General features: G+C 44.3%; 1 protein-coding gene across 2 annotated transcripts; it reads left to right on the top strand.

Moving 5' to 3' along the window:
* Positions 1-12,942: 12,942 nt before the first annotated feature.
* On the top strand, positions 12,943-16,627 carry LOC122017672 (probable metal-nicotianamine transporter YSL12). Of its 2 annotated transcripts, XR_006121416.1 has the most exons (7): positions 12,943-13,547; positions 14,150-14,313; positions 14,481-14,578; positions 14,652-14,786; positions 14,931-15,120; positions 15,238-16,428; positions 16,503-16,627. XR_006121416.1 is itself a non-coding variant. In XM_042575341.1 (6 exons), exons 1-6 carry the CDS (start codon positions 13,103-13,105, stop codon positions 16,351-16,353), a joined length of 2,148 nt encoding a protein of 715 aa, XP_042431275.1. In that variant the 5' UTR covers positions 12,943-13,102; the 3' UTR covers positions 16,354-16,627. The 2 variants fall into 2 exon arrangements, 1 of the variants encoding a protein (XP_042431275.1); XM_042575341.1 differs by having other exon boundaries at positions 15,238-16,627.
* Positions 16,628-20,733: the final 4,106 nt, after the last annotated feature.

Below are 20,733 nucleotides of genomic sequence, written 5' to 3'. Positions count from 1 at the left end.
TGAAGCTTGATCAATTGGGCCCACAGCTCATATGCATTCTTGTACTTTTCTAATCTGCATAAAATATTGTTAGGTAAAACATTACAAATAATGTTACTTACCTTTTTGTTCAGTTCCGAGTTTTGAGAAGGTTTCCTCAAAATTAGCATATAATCGATGTCTACGCTTCCTAAGAAGCATTCCATTAATCGCTTCCAGTAGTTGAAGTCTTCATGATCGTAGGGTGGTGGTTCGTAGGGGTTCCGTCCTTCTAGAAGAGTCATAATTTCTTGCACACAGAGAAACAAACAAAAGATCCCAAGACTTGGTCTTGGATTAGTAGTGCTGAAAAAATAATATTTCACTATGAAAAAACTAATAAAATATTATTAAAATATTAATAAAAAAATATTATTTCAAATTTTTGAAAATGTAATATCTTGTCAATGCTAAGCAATGGTGAAGAGATGACGATGTAATTTTCAAAAATAGTTTTGGAGGGAAAAAATGAAAGGCGTAAGGTTTTATTTTAAAGACAAACGATATCTAATTTTTCTTTCAAAAAGTCCCCCCTTTGCCTGATTGGTGGTTGCACCAAATCATAGCGGTACCTGCTCTGATGCCACTTGTTGGATCGTAAAACGTCGATAGAGGGGGGGGTTGAATATCGATTCGAAAAAATCGCGTTAATAAGAGTTAAGCGCAGCGGAATAATAAAAAACTTAGGCAAACTGAACAAGGTGTTTTTTTACTTCGTTCGGAGCCTGTGACGACTCCTACTCGAAGGCCCATACTCCTTGAGTACTTTCGTTGGACAATCACTATCAATTCGAATGATAATTACAAAATAATTAAGTACAAGAATTGACAGAATTAAAATACCGACAAGAGAAGAAGAATTAGACTTAAGAAAGCGCTTTGTCGGAATAGCCTTGCGGCGTCGCAGGAGCGTAGAGCAGCAGAGCAAGCAGTAGATTCTCAGTTGATAGTTGTTGTTTTGAAGCTCCCCTCTGACCCTCCTTTTATATGAGGCTCGGGGCGCCCCGGATCCCTTCCGGGCGCCCAGACCCTGTTTTCCCGCAGAATCCGTCCTACAAGACAAACGTTAGTCCGGAGGTAAATTTACCCTGCAACACAGATTGTTAGCAAAAGCAAAGTGAGTATGAATTAGCAAAAAGGAGTATGACTTAGATTCCGTCTTTCCGAGACTGGAATCTAGTCACGATCTCGACTTAGATATCCGAAATGGATCTAAGCCGGATCGACGCCTAATGTTCCCTTCCTGGGAACGCGTCCTTGTAGTCACTCCCCTCCAGTGACTTACCTTACTTACTTACCAGACGTCCAGTCAGCCCGTCGACCCGTCTAGACTTCGTGCTAGCTATCCGGTCAGCCCGTCGACCTAGCTGGACTTCATGCCTAAGCGTCCGGTCAGCCCGTCGACCCGCTTGGACTTCATGCCAGCTATCCGGTCAGCTCGTCGACCTAGCTGGGCTTCGTGCCAGACATCCGGTCAGCCCGTCGACCTGTCTGGACTTCTCCTGCACACTCGATCAAAGTGTCAGACAACAACAAACCTAACTTAACCTATTTGTCATTCATCAAAACCTGGGTTAAATCGTTAGTGTTAACCGCACCAACAGCAACGACCACCGCTCCTTTCTTCCTCCTTCTCCTCCCGGCGACGGCCACAACTTCCTTCCTCTTCCTCCTCTCAACGCCAGTCACAGCCCGCCTCCCACCTTCATCAGCAGCCTCCACACACTACAACCCCTGCTGACAGCCTCCACTTGTCGCGGCCTCCCTGGCCAGCGTTCATCACATATCGGCAGTCCACGTGTCGGCAATCCATGTGTCAAATCCGCCCCCATTTCGATTCTGTGTCGCTACTGTATGTCGACCCCCGTGCCGATCCAGTTGTGTGTCGTATCCCAAGCTACAACCATCGTGCACATCACTACTATGTGTTGGCCTTCGAGTTGTGGTTAAATCCCGATCTATGTGTCGCCTTCATTGTGTCTCGGCCTGCGAGCTGCGGTTGTATTTTAGATTGTGTTTTGTGTCCTGTGTTCTAACTTATGCGCTGCTCCTGTCTATGTGTCATGTCTTGGCCCGCGTGCCAATGTCCTCTCTCGGCCTGTGTGCCAATGTCTTGTCTCAGCCTGCGTGCCATTGTTATATCCCACCCTACGTGCCGTTGTCTTCACCCGGTCTGCATGATGTTAGTATTTCCCGACCTGCAGCTCATCTTCCGGCTTCGTGCCACATCCGGCTCCACATCATCAGATCCAACCCTCTATCTGAATCAGGCATCATCTACTCTTCCAGGTCGCGACAACTCGAGCAGCGTCCCACCCGAGGGCGTCCCCCTGGGCCAGGGTACGTTTTCCATACTCACCCCTCATTTATTCCATTATTATATTATTAGTCTGTTACTCATATATTCGTTGGATCCGCCTCGAGCCTCGGGGTACCAGGGACCGGGGGGGGGATCCGGTCGTTGGCTGTAGGTAGCGTTGACCAGAGGACTTTTGACGACGTGGTCAACACAGAAGCCATCTCAGCACACCCCTCCTCCGGGATATCGCGACTCCGTCAACATCCTCGCCACCTCACCCGACAGTCCATCTGACTCAGCTTTCGGACGTGATCAAATTTGGCGCCGTCTGTGGGGATCTCGTTCACCTGTTCTGGAACGTGAAGATGGATGACTTCGGGAGGTTCTCTGCCATTATCACAGTCCGGAGGATCCCGACAGACATATTATCTTCTACCTACACTCCACGGGTATTCAGGAGTTGAGGGATCGAGTGGAGCTTCAGCTAGCTGACAAGTTAGTTTTCCCATTATGTTTTTTCCTGACTCCACGGGTATTTGGGAGTCAAGGGACCGAGATAAATCCTTAGCCGGTTGGCACGACTCCTCGATCAGGTACGTTACAAACTCTGCTCGCTTTTTACGGTTATAGGAGTTGATATAACTCCCTGATAAGAGAGTAGGATCCTAGTTCCTTGATCAAAGATTAGGGTCTTCGATTTTTGATCGGACACTAGGGGCCCAACTCCCCGCTCATACACTAGGGACACAACTCCTCGATCATTGACTTGCAGCACGACTTCCCGATCAGGATCTAGGGGTCTCGCTCTTTGATTACAGGCTAGGGACCTTACTCTCCAATCAGGGACTAGGGGCCCAACTCCCCGATCAGGTGTGCTACATGCTCTGCACCCTTTACCATGGGGCTCTGCATCCTCTTACTGTTATAGGCGCTTCACTCTATTGCTATCATATGTTCTACATTCTCCACCTGTTTTGCGTCCTCTTACATCTACAGGTTCTGCTCCCTTTACCCACTGTGTTCTACTTTCTTCTATGACTATGGATTCTGCTCTTGTATATTGGCTTCACTCTCTTTGACGGTCAAGGCTTAGATTATTATCTTCTCCCCTCACCACGGGTATTCAGGAGTTGAGTAGCCGAGACAGATCTTCAGTCGATCGACATCACTCCGCGATCAGGTATGATAAAGGCTTTGCCCCTCATGTTGTTATGGGCTCCGTTTCTACGGACTTCAGGGCTTATCTCTCCGTTCGAGGTTGAGCAGTCTTCATTGGTCTCGGACCAGCTTATTGACTTTCTTACCTCCCCCGTTCGGGGTCGAGATAATCATCACCGGTCTCGGACCAGAGTATATCATTTCTTACCTCCCTCGTTCGGGGTCGAGAGAATCGCCACCGTTCTCGGACTGGAGTATATCATTTCTTACCTCCCCCGTTCGGGGTCGAGATAATCGCCACCGGTCTCAGACCGGAGTATATCATTTCTTACCTCCCCCGTTCAGGGTTAAGATAATCGCCACCGGTCTCGGACCGGAGTATATCATCTTTTACCTCCCTCGTTCGGGGTCGAGATAATCGCCACCGGTCTCAGACCGGAGTATCGCCACCGGTCTCGGACTGGAGTATCGCCACCGGTCTCGGACCTGAGTATCACCACGGTCTCGAACCGGAGTATTGTCAACGACCTCTCAGTCGGGGTCCCAGACTCTCGCCCCAGTGCGAGTTATAAGTGAGCATGCTCTCACGCCCAACGACCTCCCGGTCGGCACTCACTCCTCACTCGTCGCTCTACCCGGCACTCATCACACTTTATTCACTTGCCAACACTCTCAGTTCACGTTTTCGGTCACCGCTGTTGCTCGGTTGACACTTATTGCTCACTTATCGCTCTGCCCAGCACTCATCATTCGCATTTGGCTCGCCGCTGCTGTTAACCACCTGATTGTTCTACTCTCGTTTGCGCTCCATCCACAGGCTCTACTCGCGTTTGTGCCTGATCCACATGCTTTGCTCTCGGTCGCTTTCAATCCCTTGGGATCCACGCCCGACTTGGCTCACAGAGCCTTCGCTCCCATTCGCGCTCGATCCACGGGCTATTCTCCCATTCTCATTTGGTCTTAGGCTCCGTGTCTATCCAGCACAGGCTTCGCACCCACTCGACATTCTTTCGATCACATGACCGACCTTCTTTTAGTCAACCGATCAGTATTGCTTGGCCATCTTCTCGGGCATTCGCTTTACACCGCTTATTTTATTCTCGATCACCCGGTCACGAATCACTACCTCTAGGTCGACACTTTCTCGGTCGCGTGCTCGACATAACTCACCCGTTCTCATTATGCTCGATTGGCATTATCTTTGTTTCCTAGTCGATATTTTCTCGGTCGCGCGCTCGACATTGCTCGCCCATTCTCATTTTGCTCGATCGGCATTATCTTTGTTTCCTGGTTGGTATTTTCTCGGTCACGCGCTCGACATCGCTCGCCCATTCTCATTCTGCTTCCTAGTTGATAATTCTCAATTGCTCGATAGCGAATTACTATTACTCGGTAAACGCTTTCTCTCGGCCGCACTCACGGCTCTGCTCGTCCATCATTCTCTCTATTGCCCAGTCGTGATTTATTGATGCTCAATCAGTATTTTTCTTGGTCGTGATCATGGCTCTGCTTGTCCATCATTCTCTTTATTGCTCGGTCGCGATTTATTGATGCTCGGTCAGTATTTTTCTCGGTCGCGCTCATGACTCTGCTCGCCCGATCATTCTATTTCGTATCGCTGAAGCGTCTTCCCGATATCACTCGGTCTCCCTCGACATCTGATCGATCGTTTGCTCGGCATGCACTTTGTGTTATTTATCATCGCTCGTTCGATACTATTTAAGTCACTTGCTCAGCATCGCCACAGCTACTCGTTCAACGTGATAAGACAAACCTAGTGATCTGATTCCGCGTTCGGTAGCGGTTATGTTTTAGGCTTGGTCTAATCAGTCGAACTTGCGCCTCCTTCGACTAGACTTGAGGGAGAGGCTTGTGATGTGGAAATGAGTTGAGGGGTAGAGAAGAAATTAGGGGGAAGAAGGAGGGCATTTTGGTCTTTTCGCTAGTTAGGGCTTGAGGAAAGAAAAGAAAACACTGTAGCATGCAGATAGGGGGGGGGGGGCGTTCGGGGTTAAACAAGAGGAAAACCTGAGTCTAGATCCGTGAGGATACTTGAACCCATGAAATTTTTATTTAGCACACTCACACTTACAAAGCACACTGATTACACTCAAACACACTGGCTTCCTTAGTAACACTTCGAGTATTCTCTCCGCCGCTAGGGAGAAAGTTTTCTTCCCTCTTGCTTCTTGCCGGCGTCGGCCGTCGATGTCCACCTCTTCTCCTCTCCCACTCCTCCTCACGATGCCGCCACCGGATAAACTCAGCGCCGCCCCTCTCCCCTTTCCGCTCGATGCACAGTGAAGGCAAGAAGCCTTCTTCTCCCTCTCTCGTTGCCTCCTTCGGGCAACTCCTCGCTGGCGACGGCCACGGCTCCTTTCTTCCTCCTTCTCCTCCCGGCGACAGCCACAACCCATCCTTTCTTCCTCCTTCTCCTCCCGCGCGATAGCCACAACCCATCCTTTCTTCCTCATTCTCCTCCCGGCGACAACCACAGCCCATCCTCCCTTCCTCTTCCTCCTCACAACGCCAACCACAGCCCCCTTCCCTCACGTGAAGTTCCTCACCGGCGATGGCCACCACTCCTTTCTTCCTCCTTCTCCTCCCGGCGACAGCCACAACCCATCCTTTCTTCCTCCTTCTCCTCCCGGCGACAACCACAACCCATCCTCCCTTCCTCTTCCTCTTCGCAACGCCGACCACAGCCCCCTTCCCTCACGTGAAGTTCCTCGCCGGCGACGGCCACCGCTCCTTTCTTCCTCCTTCTCCTCCCGGCGACGGCCACAGCTCCCTTCCTCTTCCTCCTCGCAACGTTGGTCACAGCCCACCTCCCACCTTCATTGGCAACCTCCACGCACTACAACCCCTGCCAACAGCCTCCACTTGTCGTGGCCTCCCTAGCCAGCGTTCATCACGTATTGGCGGTCCACGTGTCGGCAGTCCATGTGCCGACTCCGCCTCCATTTCGATCCTGTGTCACTGCTGTATGTCGACCCCCGTGCAGATCCAGTTGTGTGTCGTATCCCAAGCTACAACCATCGTGCACATCACTACTATGTGTTGGCCTTCGAGTTGTGGTTAAATCCAGATCTATGTGTCGCCATCATTGTGTCCCCGCTTGCGAGCCGCGGTTGAATTTTAGACTGTGTTTTGTGTCCTGTGTTCTAACCTATGCGCTGCTCCTGTCTATGTGTCGTGTCTTGGCCTACGTGGCAATGCCCTCTCCCGGCCTGTGTGCCAATGTCTTATCTCAGCCTACGTGCCATTGTTATATCCCGGCATGCGTGCCACTATCTTCACCCGGTCTACATGATGCTAGTATTTCCCGACCTGTAGCTCGTCTTCCAGCTTCGTGTCGTTTCCGGCTCCACATCGTCAGATCCATCCCTCCATCTGGATCGGGCATCATCTACTCTTCCAGGTCGCGACAACTCGAGCAGCGTCCCACCCGAGGGCGCCCCCTGGGCCAGGGTACGTTTTCTGTACTCACCCCTCATTTATTTCATTATTATATTATTAGCCTGTTACTCATATATTCATTGGATCCTCCTCGAGCCTCGAGGTACCAGGGACCGGAGGGGCCCGGTTGCTGGCTGCAGGTAGCGTTGACCAGAGGACTTTTGATGACTTGTTCAACACAAAAGCCATCTCAGCACACCCCTCCTTTTGGACATCGCGACTCCGTCAACATCCTCGCCACCTCACCCGACGGTCCGTCTGACTCAGCTTCCGGACGGGATCAATGACCATGTTTTTAAGTCCTTGACTGAGTTTGGATTTAGAGCTATGTCCCAAGCTTATGTAGAAATCCACTGGCTCCGTGGTCTACTAGCTGAGCTTGGTTTTCCTCTATGCAGTCCTACTCCTCTTCATGCAGATAATACTAGTGTCATTCACATTTCTACTAATTCTGTCTTCCATGAACGTACAAAACATATCTAGGTTGATTGTCACTTCATCTGCGAGGCTTAAGAAGCTTGACTCATTTCTCTTCCTCATATTTCTACCAATCTTCAGGTGGGAGATATTTTTACTAAGGCTCTTCCATGGCCAAGACATAAATTTCTTAATGACAAATTAATGTTGTGAATCACCTACATCAATTCGAGGAGAGATGTTAGTAATAGTCAATAAATTACAATAACTTAATTACCTATGTAATTAATTCCCTAATAATGGATATATATACTCTCATAAATAGGATATTTAGGTTCAATTACATCTGTAAAATATTGTAATTGGTTCCCTAATAAAGGTTATATATACTCTCATAAATTAGAGATTTAGGTTACCATATTTAGGTTTCTAGAATTACTTTATGTATTTGTTGGTGCAATCGTACTCGGGTCAAGATTGACCAAGTTGACTAAACTCGGATTGACTTGAGCTTAAATTTTGATGTTTGATAATATGTGAAAGAGAAGTCAAATAGGTCGAGGGAGGATTAGATACTTGACTTGAAATCCTTAACTGGAGGTTAGACAACAGAAAATTCTAACTGGAAGTTAGGCAAGGAAAAATCCTAACTAGAGGTTAGGAAACGAAATGTCCTAACTGGAGGTTTGGTAAGGAAAAGTCCAACGAAAAGGTTGGCAAGAGGTCAATCCAAGTAGATCAAGGAGGACCAGATATTTAGCACGAGAAAGAAGTTCAAGTGAGCTATGGAGGACTGAACACTTGACACGAGAGAGAAGTCCAAGTGGATCATGAAGGACCGGGCACAGAATCCAAGGCAAGGAAAGTCCAAGCAGGTTGAGGATCAAAAATCTTGGCCAGACGTGGAAGCTTGAATCAATCATTGGATTAGATGCAAGGGTGGTAATAATCAAAAGCAAATTGATTCAACTCATTGTGAAAATCAGATGAATCAATTTGATCCAGAAGCAAGCAAAAATAAATTGATTCAATTGATTTAGGAAACAGTTGACTGATATGGAAATTAATCAAATCAATTTAGAAACCAGTCGAATTGATTTAATCTAGAATCAAACAAAATCAAATCAATTGATCGATATGGTCAAACATGTCAAATAAGAGTCATTCTGTAAGTTTCAACAATCGAATTCATCAAATCAGGCAACAACCTTTAAAGGGTAATTTTGAAGAGCTTTGAAAGTGTCAGTTCTTGGAGATTCTGAAGCTAAGTGTTGTTGGATTTCCTAGTCAATAGGAGGTATTTCCTAACAATAAGAGATCAAGCAAGTAAGGTTCTTTATTGTAAAATCATTTTCAATTATATTTGTTTGTGTATTATTGTATTTGAGCTTGTATGAGGCTTCTTTGTTTTCGAAAAGTTTTCAAGAATGAGAGTGTTCATAGTTGAGTTATGATAGTTGGTATGGACCCTTGGATTATTCACGTTAGAGTTGGATATTAAGTAAATCTTGGAATTATACATGTGGAGTTGAAGTTTGAATTGAAGATGCTCTATGTATTCAATGACGAGCACAAAGCAACGACGAGAAGTGATCAAAATTATTCATCCTCCTCTAACTAGCACGAGTCCTAATAGTATTTATTTTCCTTGTATAATTGGTAGTGTTACCTAAATAATGAAAGACCTTATCTAAAGAGAAGATAATTTTGAGACCATTTTGTTAATACAAAGGGGCATTGCATTAGGTAAAGCTCTATATAATTTACCTCTATTTCATATGATATGAGACAATCCTAACATAGCTCTCGAAGTGAGGATTAGTACCTTTGTTACAATATGACCTACCCTCTCGGTCCATCTAAGGATGAAAAGGTAAGACCCTTGATGATGTGCCTCTCTATCTATCTTAGGACAAAGGAACCACACAAATTCATCTCTAACTTAGTGGTTAAGCTCTAATAAATTAGTGATACTCTAGGGGTGGTCTTGAAAAAAAAATCCAAATTAAGCATCTTATCTTATTTTAATTTTTAATTTCTCTATCAGGCTGGTTCATTTCCAAGCAAGCAGAGTGTTTATCATGTAGAGGATGAAGATTCTAAGGATCGAGTCTCAGCTTCGATGAATTAACGAATGAATTTTTTTTAATAGGTGGTTGACCTAAGAATACTAAATTAATAGACCGTCAGTTAAATACTTTTCAATTTATCCTAATGATAGATGTAAAACTTTTATAGGATTGAAATGATCACCTCTTAAATTAATCGTTATAAATTAGATACTTCATCCCAAATTGCCCACTACAAAAATGAAAAGGATGAAAAAGTCAGTACTATTTTTTTAATTCAAGACTTTCCTATATAAGCCAATTCATTTGGAATCCCATAAATTTGTTATTTTTATATTTAAAGATGAATCCTTTTGTCTTTATTATGTTTTGTAGTGGCGAATTTTTTTTTACGCGGAAGAGATGGTAAAGGTGTTTATTACTTCCAAATGAATTCTTCTCCATCTGTGTACAATTCACTGGAAATACACATGAAAAGTTATGGCAGATTGTTGCTTCATTGTTAGAGATGATTTAGAAGAGTTCGTTGTTCATTATCTAATGTATTTTTTTAATTCTAATATTCAATCTTAGAGTTAAGCCTTCATCAAATATCTTCATAACTAACCGAATGTATTGGATCAAATGATCAAGACAATGTTAGAAAGGGATGACTTTCTAGGATAAAATCAAATATTATTATTATTTTGTAAGTTGGTATCATATATTCAATTTATACCAAGTAATTTTAGGATGATTAATCTGATCCTAAAAAATTTACTATCAATTATTAGATTAAATCGGAAAGCACTTACAATAACTCATTCAGACAACCCACTTTCTCTGATCTAATACTCACTAGAGAAAAATCACCCCGTATGTCGTAGTTAAATTTTGAATATGAGATTTTTGAAATTCATAAGAGGGTCTTAACCACGGGCAAAATGTTAACAAACATTTTGATTCATATAATCTAAGAAATATTTCTCATTCCTTATAAATTAAAAAATATTCTCTATTTTTAACATATTTCTTAATACAATTCCTTAACTTTAAACAAAGTGGATTTTTTTTGTCCTAACTTTTTTAATTATATTTTTTTCACACCTATTTTATATTTTTTTTTCTTTTTTTTTTGGTGTTATGTCACTGATACTAACAGTAGGAACACTTTAAACATCTTTTATAACTGATTTAGATGGTAGCCCTGCCCTGCCCTGCCCTGCCCTAAACCAATTTGCTTGCTTCGTAGTTCTTAAGAGGGAGGATCCCTTGTCTTTTTCCCAAGAAAGAAGGATGTTGTGGCTTCTATGCCTCTCCCAGCTCTTATGGGAAGGAAGGCTTTAGACCAACAAACAGCTGTCATTTAGCTATCTTTCAAAAGCTCTTCCGTTCTTTCTCAATGCCTTTGCCTTAGCCAAAGCATTCCTTTTATATAAAAGTATTGCGTATCCGTTACGTGACCGACTGCTGATCGGATTCCATACGATTGCGTCCATCACTGCACTGCACTGAACGTCGTGCTAAGATTAGTTGGGTTTGTAAAAATCTGGATTATAAAAAAAAAAAATTTAAAAAAACTTTATCTTGCTCAAAATTAATATAACGCGTAGCATCTATGTTTAGATCCTCCCACGGGCTAAATCCGAACATGACTCGGCTCGAAACTGTAATTAGGTTCGTTCGACAGTTCAAGATCATAACTGATTTGTCTATGGTTCCAATATAAAATTAACTATGAACCGATGGTCTGAAGTACCAGACAGTTTAAATCATCGATTCATGGGATATTTCTTCTTTAAACTGTCAAGTTAAAAAGAGTCACAAGATCGATTTTCGTTGCATTTGGGTCTCAATAGCCTTGTCTCTTTGCTCGAGTTAAAGCATGTCTCAGGTCCTCTCTCAAGTCCCGTCAATAAAGAAAATACAAAATGTTTTATTTAAGCAAATAGGAGAGAATTAAATAAAATAAAATAAAATATTTAGTCTCTCCTTCTATAAAGAAAAAAACATCATAAAGAAATTTAAATACAAAATTAAAAAAATACAAACTCTCCAATATTAACCGAAGCAATTTTGTGAAGAACCAACGAGGACTTTCCTTAAAATAAATTTCTTATTTAATAATATTTATAATATTTTAATAATATGATTCAACGTATATTAGTCATTTTTAATATGATATTACTCCAACTTCCTGTTAAAGGTAATTTTCCATTTATAAATCAATCTATTTATCTAATCTATTATAGTTAATATTTTCTTTAAAAAATATAAAACATAAATAATAACTATAAACTATCGAACTGCCGATGAACTGTGATCTGAATCATAATTAGTGACCTTGAATCATAAATCGAGTCAAAACATTTTAAACTGAATTTCAAACGGTTTAATTCGAAACTCTGATCGAGTCTAACTACCTCCAACTTATTAATACAGTGCTAATATACAGTATGCTCAGATGATTTTTGTTTTAAACACATTTTTAATAAAAATTATAATAAGTTAGTATTTCTATCCTTGGTCAATTAGAAATGGTCAGTTCACTCCTGCAGACAAGATATAGGAGTCTGGACATTTTACTTCGTCCCCAAACAAAATCAACACACGCAGTCCGATAAAAAGATGCGTGTGTGCCCAGGCTGACCCGGTTTGTGGCTCACCCATCAAGGCCAACGAACGACCATCCAATCCAATAAATGCGTTCATTTATTCATTCCTTCATTCATTCTCTTCTCTTTACCACTACGAAGGTCGGGATTAAATTCTGATTAATAGTAGCTGTTCTTTTTTCTATGTGATATTTAACTGTGGTTGGCATTCATGATTTATTTAATTTTTATATTAGCCTGAGAATAAAATGACGGACAAATCACCTTTTACTTAGGGATGACAATTTTCCCCGCGGGTTTGGAGTCCCGCGGGAAAAACCCGAAATGGGGATGGAGATCCCCGATTTTTCGGGGATGGGACGGGTTTGGGGCGGGTATGGGAATACTATCCCCATCCCTGAACCCGTCCTGAATATTATTATTATTAATATTAATAAATAATAATATGATTTTTTAAAAAAATATTAATAATAGTGTTAATATTAATATTAAAATTTTTGAAAATATTATTAATAATAATATTATTGATATTGATATTAATATTAATATTATCATTAATAATTATTATTAAATAATAATAATAATAATATAAATTAATTTAGAAATGAGACGGGGATGGAGAATCCCTGAACCCGTGGGTTCGGGTTCGGAGAATCCCCGAACCCGAAAAAATGAAAACAGGACGGGGATGGGAATGACAAACCCGACCCCGCCCCGCACCGTTGCCATCCCTACTTTTACCCCCATGCATTCTCTCCTTTCCATCTTCGCACAACGCGTCCCTTCGTGTTATCTGATTCATCAGTTTTCTACAACGCGTCCCTTCGTGTTATCTGATTCATCAGTTTTCTACAACGCGTCCCTTCGTGTTATCTGATTCATCAGTTTTCTACAACGCGTCACTTCGTCATCGACGGCTAGCAGTTACAGATCGAGGCCGTGCGATCACGCTCAGGCTGCAGCCAGACCCGATCGTGGCTCCACTCCCGCTTCTATTTGAACCGCTCGCTCTCCGTCCCTGACGACGCCCTTCCGATCGGAGTCCAAATCGGAGCGGAGCATTCGTCGCGCTAAGCGGAGAGGGGATCATGGGCGCTGTGGAGGGGGAGGAGCTGGAGTGGAAGAGTACGATCGAGGAGAATCCGGAGGGTCGTGGTGGCGGTGATGGTGGCGCGGTCAGGAGGAGGAGGGGGAGGTCGGACGGCGATGAGGATGAAGCGGAGGCGGCGGCGTCCATCGAGAGGGAGTTCGACGGCAAGCCGGTGCCCGCGTGGGGGGAGCAGCTGACGGTGCGGGCGTTCGCGGTGAGCCTGCTTCTGGGGGTGTTGTTTAGCGTGATAGTGATGAAGCTCAATCTCACGACTGGCGTCATCCCCTCCCTCAACGTCTCCGCCGGCCTGCTCGGCTTCTTCTTCGTCAAAACCTGGACGGCGGCGCTTGCGCGAGCCGGCCTCCTCCGCCGTCCCTTCACCCGCCAGGAGAATACCGTCATCCAGACCTGCGTCGTCGCTACCTCTGGAATCGCCTTCAGCGGTATTCCTCTCTGCCATTCTTCTTCCTTTTCTTCTTCATTTTTCTTGAGTGAAATGGTAAAATTGAGTTACTATTGTTAAATTTCATGTTGTTATCTATTTTTACCCTTTTCTTTTTTCTCAGTTCACAATTTCCTATTGCTATCTACATTGGTTTCGAGTTATTTGCAAGTGTCTCAGAAAAAAAAAATATTCTGCAAGTTTGATGAATCATACAAAGTTTTCTTTTTGAGGCTGATGGTTGTGTCGGTTTCGAGTACTATTGTTAAATTTCATGTTGTTATCGATTTTTACCCTTTTCTTTTTTCTCAGTTCACAATTTCCTATTGCTATCTACATTGATTTCGAGTTATTTGCAAGTGTCTTAGAGAAAAAAAAATATTCTGCAAGTTTGATGAATCATACAAAGTTTTCTTTTTGAGGCTGATGGTTGTGTCAGTTTCGTAAACAAACTAGTTTCTTCCATAAATGTTATTTTGCAACTCAGATCAATGTTTGGCTCCAGTGATTGTTTTATTTTCTCTACTTATTTATTTTTAGTCATTTGTGATAGAAATGTTAAGCTATTAGCTGAATTGATATCTAACAGACTTACATGAGCAGGGGGTTTCGGAAGTTACCTGTTTGCCATGAGTGAAACGATTGCCAAGCAATCAACAGAAACTGATTATTCACAGAACATAAAGAATCCTAAGCTTGGATGGATGATTGGATTCCTCTTTGTTGTTAGTTTCCTAGGGTTGTTCTCCCTTGTACCCATGAGAAAGGTATTGTATCTAACTTAGCACGTTAGGCCAGTGAATCAATTTCTCGTGCATGAGTCTTTCAATCCACAATAATAAGTCCAGTAGTGCAAAACCTCATTCCAGTAGAAAATATTGTATTTGGATCAAGTTTTATGTTTGTATACTAATCGAAAGGTTGTTGTTCTTAGATAATGATCATTGACTACAAACTGATCTATCCCAGTGGAACTGCAACAGCACACCTTATCAACAGCTTCCATACTCCTAGTGGAGCTAAGCTAGCGAAGTATGACAATCTTAAAATTATGCTTTCTGATTACTTTTAGAGTTTATGTTAGAAAACTGTAAATTTGTTGCAGGAAACAGGTGAAAATGTTGGGGAAGTTTTTTGTGTGCAGCTTTCTGTGGGGCTTCTTCCAGTGGTTTTACACTGCTGGAGACAATTGTGGATTTGTTTCATTCCCTACATTAGGCCTCGAAGCATACCAAAACAAGTATGGATGAGTATTATAAATGCGAGTCTCTGTAAATTTAATCTTCTTAGTTTAGTGCTTACTTTTGAAAGAGAGAATTAATGCTGAAAAAACAAGTACCAAAGAGATTACTTCTTGTTGACATCATGAATTCACACCTTGCAGGTTTTATTTTGATTTTTCGGCTACTTATGTTGGGGTTGGGATGATTTGCCCCTACCTTGTGAACGTATCTGTTCTCTTGGGAGGCATCCTCTCATGGGGAATTATGTGGCCTCTTATAGATGCTAAGAAAGGAAGCTGGTATCCAGCTGATATCCCCAAAACCAGTCTTCATGGTTTGCAAGGTTACCGGGTATTGTCTCTCTTTTACTCAAGTGTCTAACAGATTCACTTATCATAAACTTGTTTACTCTAAATACGTCGATAATAGTCTCTTACAATTTATGCTTTTGCATATGCTATTTTCCAGGTCTTTATAGCTATTGCCTTGATCCTGGGAGATGGACTCTACAACTTCTTCAAAGTTTTCGGCAAGACCATAATCGCCTTAGTATCTCAAATGAAGAACAAAAACTCTGCGAATGCAGTGGTGGGTTCTGACGACCCTTCAGCTTATGATACATCACCTGTTTCCTTCGACGATAAGCGTCGAACTGAACTCTTTCTCAGCGACCAAATCCCAAAACCAATTGCCTATGGAGGTTACATAGTTGTTGCAATTATCTCCATTGTCACAATACCGCACATTTATCCACAACTGAAGTGGTACCATGTGTTGGTGTCCTACATATTTGCGCCGGTGCTGGCATTCTGCAATGCCTATGGCGCAGGCCTTACTGACTGGTCGCTCGCCTCCACTTATGGGAAACTTGCGATTTTCATCATCGGTGCGTGGGCCGGTGCTTCCCACGGCGGTATTCTTGCAGGCCTTGCTGCTTGTGGTGTCATGATGAGCATCGTGTCCACTGCATCCGACCTCATGCAGGACTTCAAGACAGGGTACTTGACTCTGGCCTCTCCCAGGTCCATGTTTATTAGTCAAGTGATCGGCACAGCCATGGGCTGTGTGATTGCTCCTTCAGTTTTCTGGTTGTTCTTGAATGCATTCAAAGACATTGGCATGCCTGGATCAGAATACCCTTCACCCAATGCTCTTGTTTATCGTAACATGGCTGTACTCGGAGTTGAAGGCTTCTCATCACTGCCAAAACACTGCCTCACTCTCTGCTTCATATTCTTTGCTGCCGCGATCATTATCAATGCAATACGAGACATCGTGGGGGAGAAGATTGCAAGGTTTATACCTCTTCCGATGGCGATGGCAATACCATTTTACTTGGGATCCTACTTTGCCATTGACATGTGTGTAGGAAGCTTGATTTTGTTCGTCTGGCAGAAGATCAACAAGGCAAAAGCAGATGCATTTGCTCCAGCTGTGGCTTCAGGTTTGATTTGTGGCGACGGGATATGGACTCTTCCGCAATCGGTGCTTGCTCTTGCTAAGGTGAATCCGCCCATTTGTATGAAGTTTTTGTCGAGGAGCATGAACGATAAAGTGGATGCATACATTGCGTCCTTGTCTTAGTGATGTGCACCAGAAGGATTGACAGATAGAAGGTTGTAGCTGTTTTACTATCCAAAAACAAAATCAGATTTAGAGGTATTTGTTTTTGCATCAAGTTCATCTCCTAGCTGAGAGATTAATAATCCTTTTCTTTCTTCATGCTGTTGCAGTACAGTGGTTTTAAGTTCTTCCAAAATGTTTAGTATGGATTGCTTCAGTGATCAGGCAATTTGTATGAATTTAGAACATGTTCTTGAAAATAAATAGCTGAAAATTAGGACCAATGCATAAGTGCGAGAAAAGACACTGACAGGCGCCTGGCAATCAGTTAAGGGAGGAGAAGATGAATAGCAATTGATCTATATATAGAGATAATTCAATGCTAATGGTAGCAAAAATGTGATTACATTCATCTCATATGTTTCTCATATTTCGTTCCCAAATTATGTAAAGAAAAATAAATCATGGAATTAGTTTATAGTATCTGCTAAGTAGATAATGGATGAGAGGAGGTTTTCTCTGAGAATATGTGTCTATCATAAATTAATCCCTATTTTATTGTAACAAATCTGTCACCCCGGGGACGATAAGTCAATGCTAATGACTGAAATAATATGATTTGGAACCTTTGTTCCTACTTTATAACTCGTGACTTTTCAGGTGAGTCACTCTTAAATCGCTATTATGTTTCTTCTTTTTGGAATACCTTCTGTAGGGGAATCAGTTACAAGTCTTGCAAGGCTAGAACAATGAGTAAAGATAAAATAAGACGACAAAGAAATAAGGACATAAAATGTTACAAGAAAGCTGAAAGATTATCAAAATGTTATTCGAGATAGTTACTCTTGACGGCTCTCTTTGGGTCTTCTTATATAGCCTTCAAGTTATCTTTAGTCTTTACTGATCCGGTGATAAGACGGGACCCGCATGATAGAAAGTCAAAATAGTCAGAAGTTAAAATGGTTGACATCCAGGGTAGGCGGCCGATCGGGCGAGATATTTTCCCGAGCGACAGGAAGAATAGTCGACCCGACATCTCGACAGCTCGGCCTGGCGCCGAGTTTCCGACACTCATAAGGCAAAGCGGGAAGAGACGAAGGCCGAGCAGACATCCCGCTCGACTACCCAGTAACATGGCAACAACCCGGCAGTTAAGGCTCCCTCGCTTGACAAGGCAGAGTCGGACATCAAATCATCGTCCGAGCGGACATCCGAGTCGGTCCGACCTTGGTGTCGCCTTGAGGGCGTTAGTCGAGCGGTTCCTTCGCTCGATCAGGGAAAGGAGTTAGCCGAGCGATTCCTACGCTCGGCCCGATAAAGGACAAATGGAGCAGTTGGCGATATCTTCCTAGGAACCAGTGCCGTCGACAAGAGGCATGGTCGGCAGCATGGTCAGACAGAGAATCATACGGTGGAAACTTTCATTGTCACGTCAGAGATATGCTCGTGCTACTAAGGTATCGTCAGGCACGCTTTTCTGACACACTCATTCCAGGTATGCTTTGAGGAATGTGCATGCCTCGGGAAGCGTGCACGCGCCTCTGGGGAGCCTTATATAAGGACCCCCAGACTTCGACGGAGGTAGACTCACATATATACTGTAGCTACAATTCTCGTTTCTTCTTTACTCTACTCTTTTTTCGTCGGAGATCTTACTTGAGTGTCGGAGGGCCATCGCCGGGGAACCCCTCCCCGGCTCGGCGTTGTGTTTGCAGGTCCATGTCAGCAGAAGACTTACGCCTTCAGAGTCCTCAACCAGTCAACGGGAGCGCCACATCCCCAGCGTCCGTCGACTCAGCTCTCGGACAGGAGCAAATTGGCGTCGTCTGTGGGAACGCACCTGAATCTGAGTCAAGGAGATGGAAGAAGCTGGACGCCAGCATACTGTGACGCTCTCTCAAGAGGAACTCGATGCGCTCATACAGGCGCGAGCAGCAACAGAAGGCGCTAGCCGATCGGATGACGCAACAAGCAACCTCAGCATCTAGAGGCCGAGCGGCGCAAGAAGACCGGCCGGAACAGCTTTCCATATAGGGACAAAACAAGGGTCCGACCGACATGTAGGTAGAGGCGCCACTCGCCCTAATTCCATTCCATCGAGCTTTGTTCCAGACACCATCTGAAATTGCACAAGAGAATCGGGACCGGTCCTCATCGGACGAAGCTCCCGCTTAGGACGCAAGAAAAAGTAAAGCACCCCAAGCGACTCGTCTCCCGAGCGGATCAACTGCCAATTCTCCGAGGTAATTCTGCGAGATCCTCTGCCAAGGCACTACGCACCCTTGGTGACCGGCGAATACAATGGGTCAACTGATCCGGACGACCACCTCGGCAAGTTCGACAACGCTGCAACCCTTCATCAATATACGGATGGAGTTAAGTGCCGAGTCTTCCTCACTACATTGTCCGGTTCAGCACAACGTTGGTTTCGAAGATTACCGGACGGATCGATTCAGAGCTTCAAAGACTTCCGAACGAGTTTTCTCCACCACTTCACGAGCAACAGACGCTATCAGAAGACCAGCGTCAGTCTGTTCTCTATGAAGCAAGGGCCTAGAGAGACTCTACGAGCCTACATTCAACGTTTTAACTAGGCGGCCATGGACATCCCCAGTGTCTCATCCGAAACTATGATGCATGCCTTCACCCAAGGGCTCATCGACGGGGACTTCTTCCGCTCGCTCATCAGGAAGCCGCCCCGCAATTATGACCATATGCTAAAGAAGGCCAGCGAGTATATCAACGTGGAGGAAGCTCAGGTAGGGATGACAATGGGGCGGGGCGGGGCGGGGCGGGGCGGGGGTGAGTTTGTCATTCCCATCCCTGCCCCGTTCTCATTTTTTCGGGTTCGGGGATTCCCCGAACCCGAACCCACGGGGATCAAATCTCCATCCTCGCCTCATTCCCAAATTTAATTTTTATTATTATTATTATTTAATAATTATTATTAATGATAATATTAATATTAATATTAATATCAATATTAATAATATTATTATTAATAATATTTTCAAATTTTTTAATATTAATATTAACACTATTATTAATACTTTTTTTAAAAAATCATATTATTATTTATTATTATTATTATTATTAATATTCGGGGCGGGTTCGGGGATGGGGATATTATTCCCATACCCGCCCCAAACCCGCCCCATCCCCGAAAAATCGGGGATCCCCATCCCCATTTCGGGTTTTCCCCGCGGGGAAAATTGTCATCCCTAAGCTCAGGCGGCCCGAAGGAAAGAAGCACCATCAGAACCGACTGTGCACGTCGAACGAAGGCCGCCAACCAGCCACCAGCCTCCAAGAAGGCCCCGAGCCGATGTGACACGACCACATCAGGAAGCAAGGTCACACGCCGTCCAACACGTGGCGGCCGAATGACCAAGGCCTAAGGGAAAGGTATGGACTCCTATATTCTGTGTCTTCCATCAATCCGCCACCCGAGATTGTCGCGGAGTTTCTGCAATCGCCCAGCCGACTCCCAGGAGTTATCACCGTCGATCGCCTTCCCCCGAACTACGATATAGGCGGTCGAGTACCGGACGATGAGAGGAGATCAGACGGTCACTCGAGCGGTGGCATCATCAACAAGCAAGGAGTGACGATCGCGCCCCAGCATCACACAGGCAAGTCGGGCACTCCGCTCGGAGGAGGAAAACTGAAGCAACGCCGCTCGGGGTGAAATCAACATCATAGCTAGTGGACCGACTAGCGGAGACTCCAACTGAGCCCGAAAGTCGTATGCTAGACGACTGGAGATCCATGCTGTAGGATGCATCCAAGAGAAGGCGAACATGCCCGAAATCAGCTTCGGTCCCAAGGATCTCGATGGGATTGAAGTGCCGCACGATGACACCCTCATCATCCGTGCGATAATTGCCAACTACACTATTCATCGCATATTTATTGACACAGGGAGCTCGGTCAACATCATCTTCAAGAAGGCCTTCAACCAGCTCCAGATCGACTGGGCCGAGTTGCTATCGATGACAACCCCTTTGTACAGGTTCACCGACAATGAGGTCCAGCCGATCGGTTAGACAAGGTTGGCCATATCACTCAGAGAGGAGTCGCTCCGAAGGACCAGGACCACCGCCTTCATCGTCGTAGACGCCCCATCAGCCTATAATGTCATCTTGGGCCGGCTGGCCTTCAACGAATTTCGGGCGGTTGTCTCGACCTATTTCTAGAAGATCAAGTTCCCTGTAGAGGACCGGGTTGGGGAAGTCAAAGGAGATCAACTGGCTGCTCGGCGCTGCTACGTCGAGATGGTGAAGGCGGAGGCGAAGTCTGCTCGGAAAGTTCCCCGACTCGAGGTAAATACCGTAACCGAGAAACCCCCTACTTTAGTTTATGAAAAGAAAGAAGAAGTGCAGATACACCCTGGTAGGTCGG

This window comes from Zingiber officinale, chromosome 8B (genome assembly GCF_018446385.1).
Source record: "Zingiber officinale cultivar Zhangliang chromosome 8B, Zo_v1.1, whole genome shotgun sequence".
NCBI lineage: Eukaryota > Viridiplantae > Streptophyta > Magnoliopsida > Zingiberales > Zingiberaceae > Zingiber > Zingiber officinale.
This window is presented reverse-complemented; position numbering and strand designations above follow the sequence as displayed.

What these genes read in the sequence shown, in the direction of transcription:
- LOC122017672 (XM_042575341.1), top strand. Translation starts at nt 13,103, where the DNA reads ATGGGCGCTGTGGAGGGGGAGGAGCTGGAGTGGAAGAGTACGATCGAG. An exon ending in CTCTGGAATCGCCTTCAGCG is followed by an intron (nt 13,548 to 14,149) that starts GTATTCCTCTCT and finishes TTACATGAGCAG; the next exon opens with GGGGTTTCGGAAGTTACCTG. An exon ending in AGTGGAGCTAAGCTAGCGAA is followed by an intron (nt 14,579 to 14,651) that starts GTATGACAATCT and finishes AATTTGTTGCAG; the next exon opens with GAAACAGGTGAAAATGTTGG.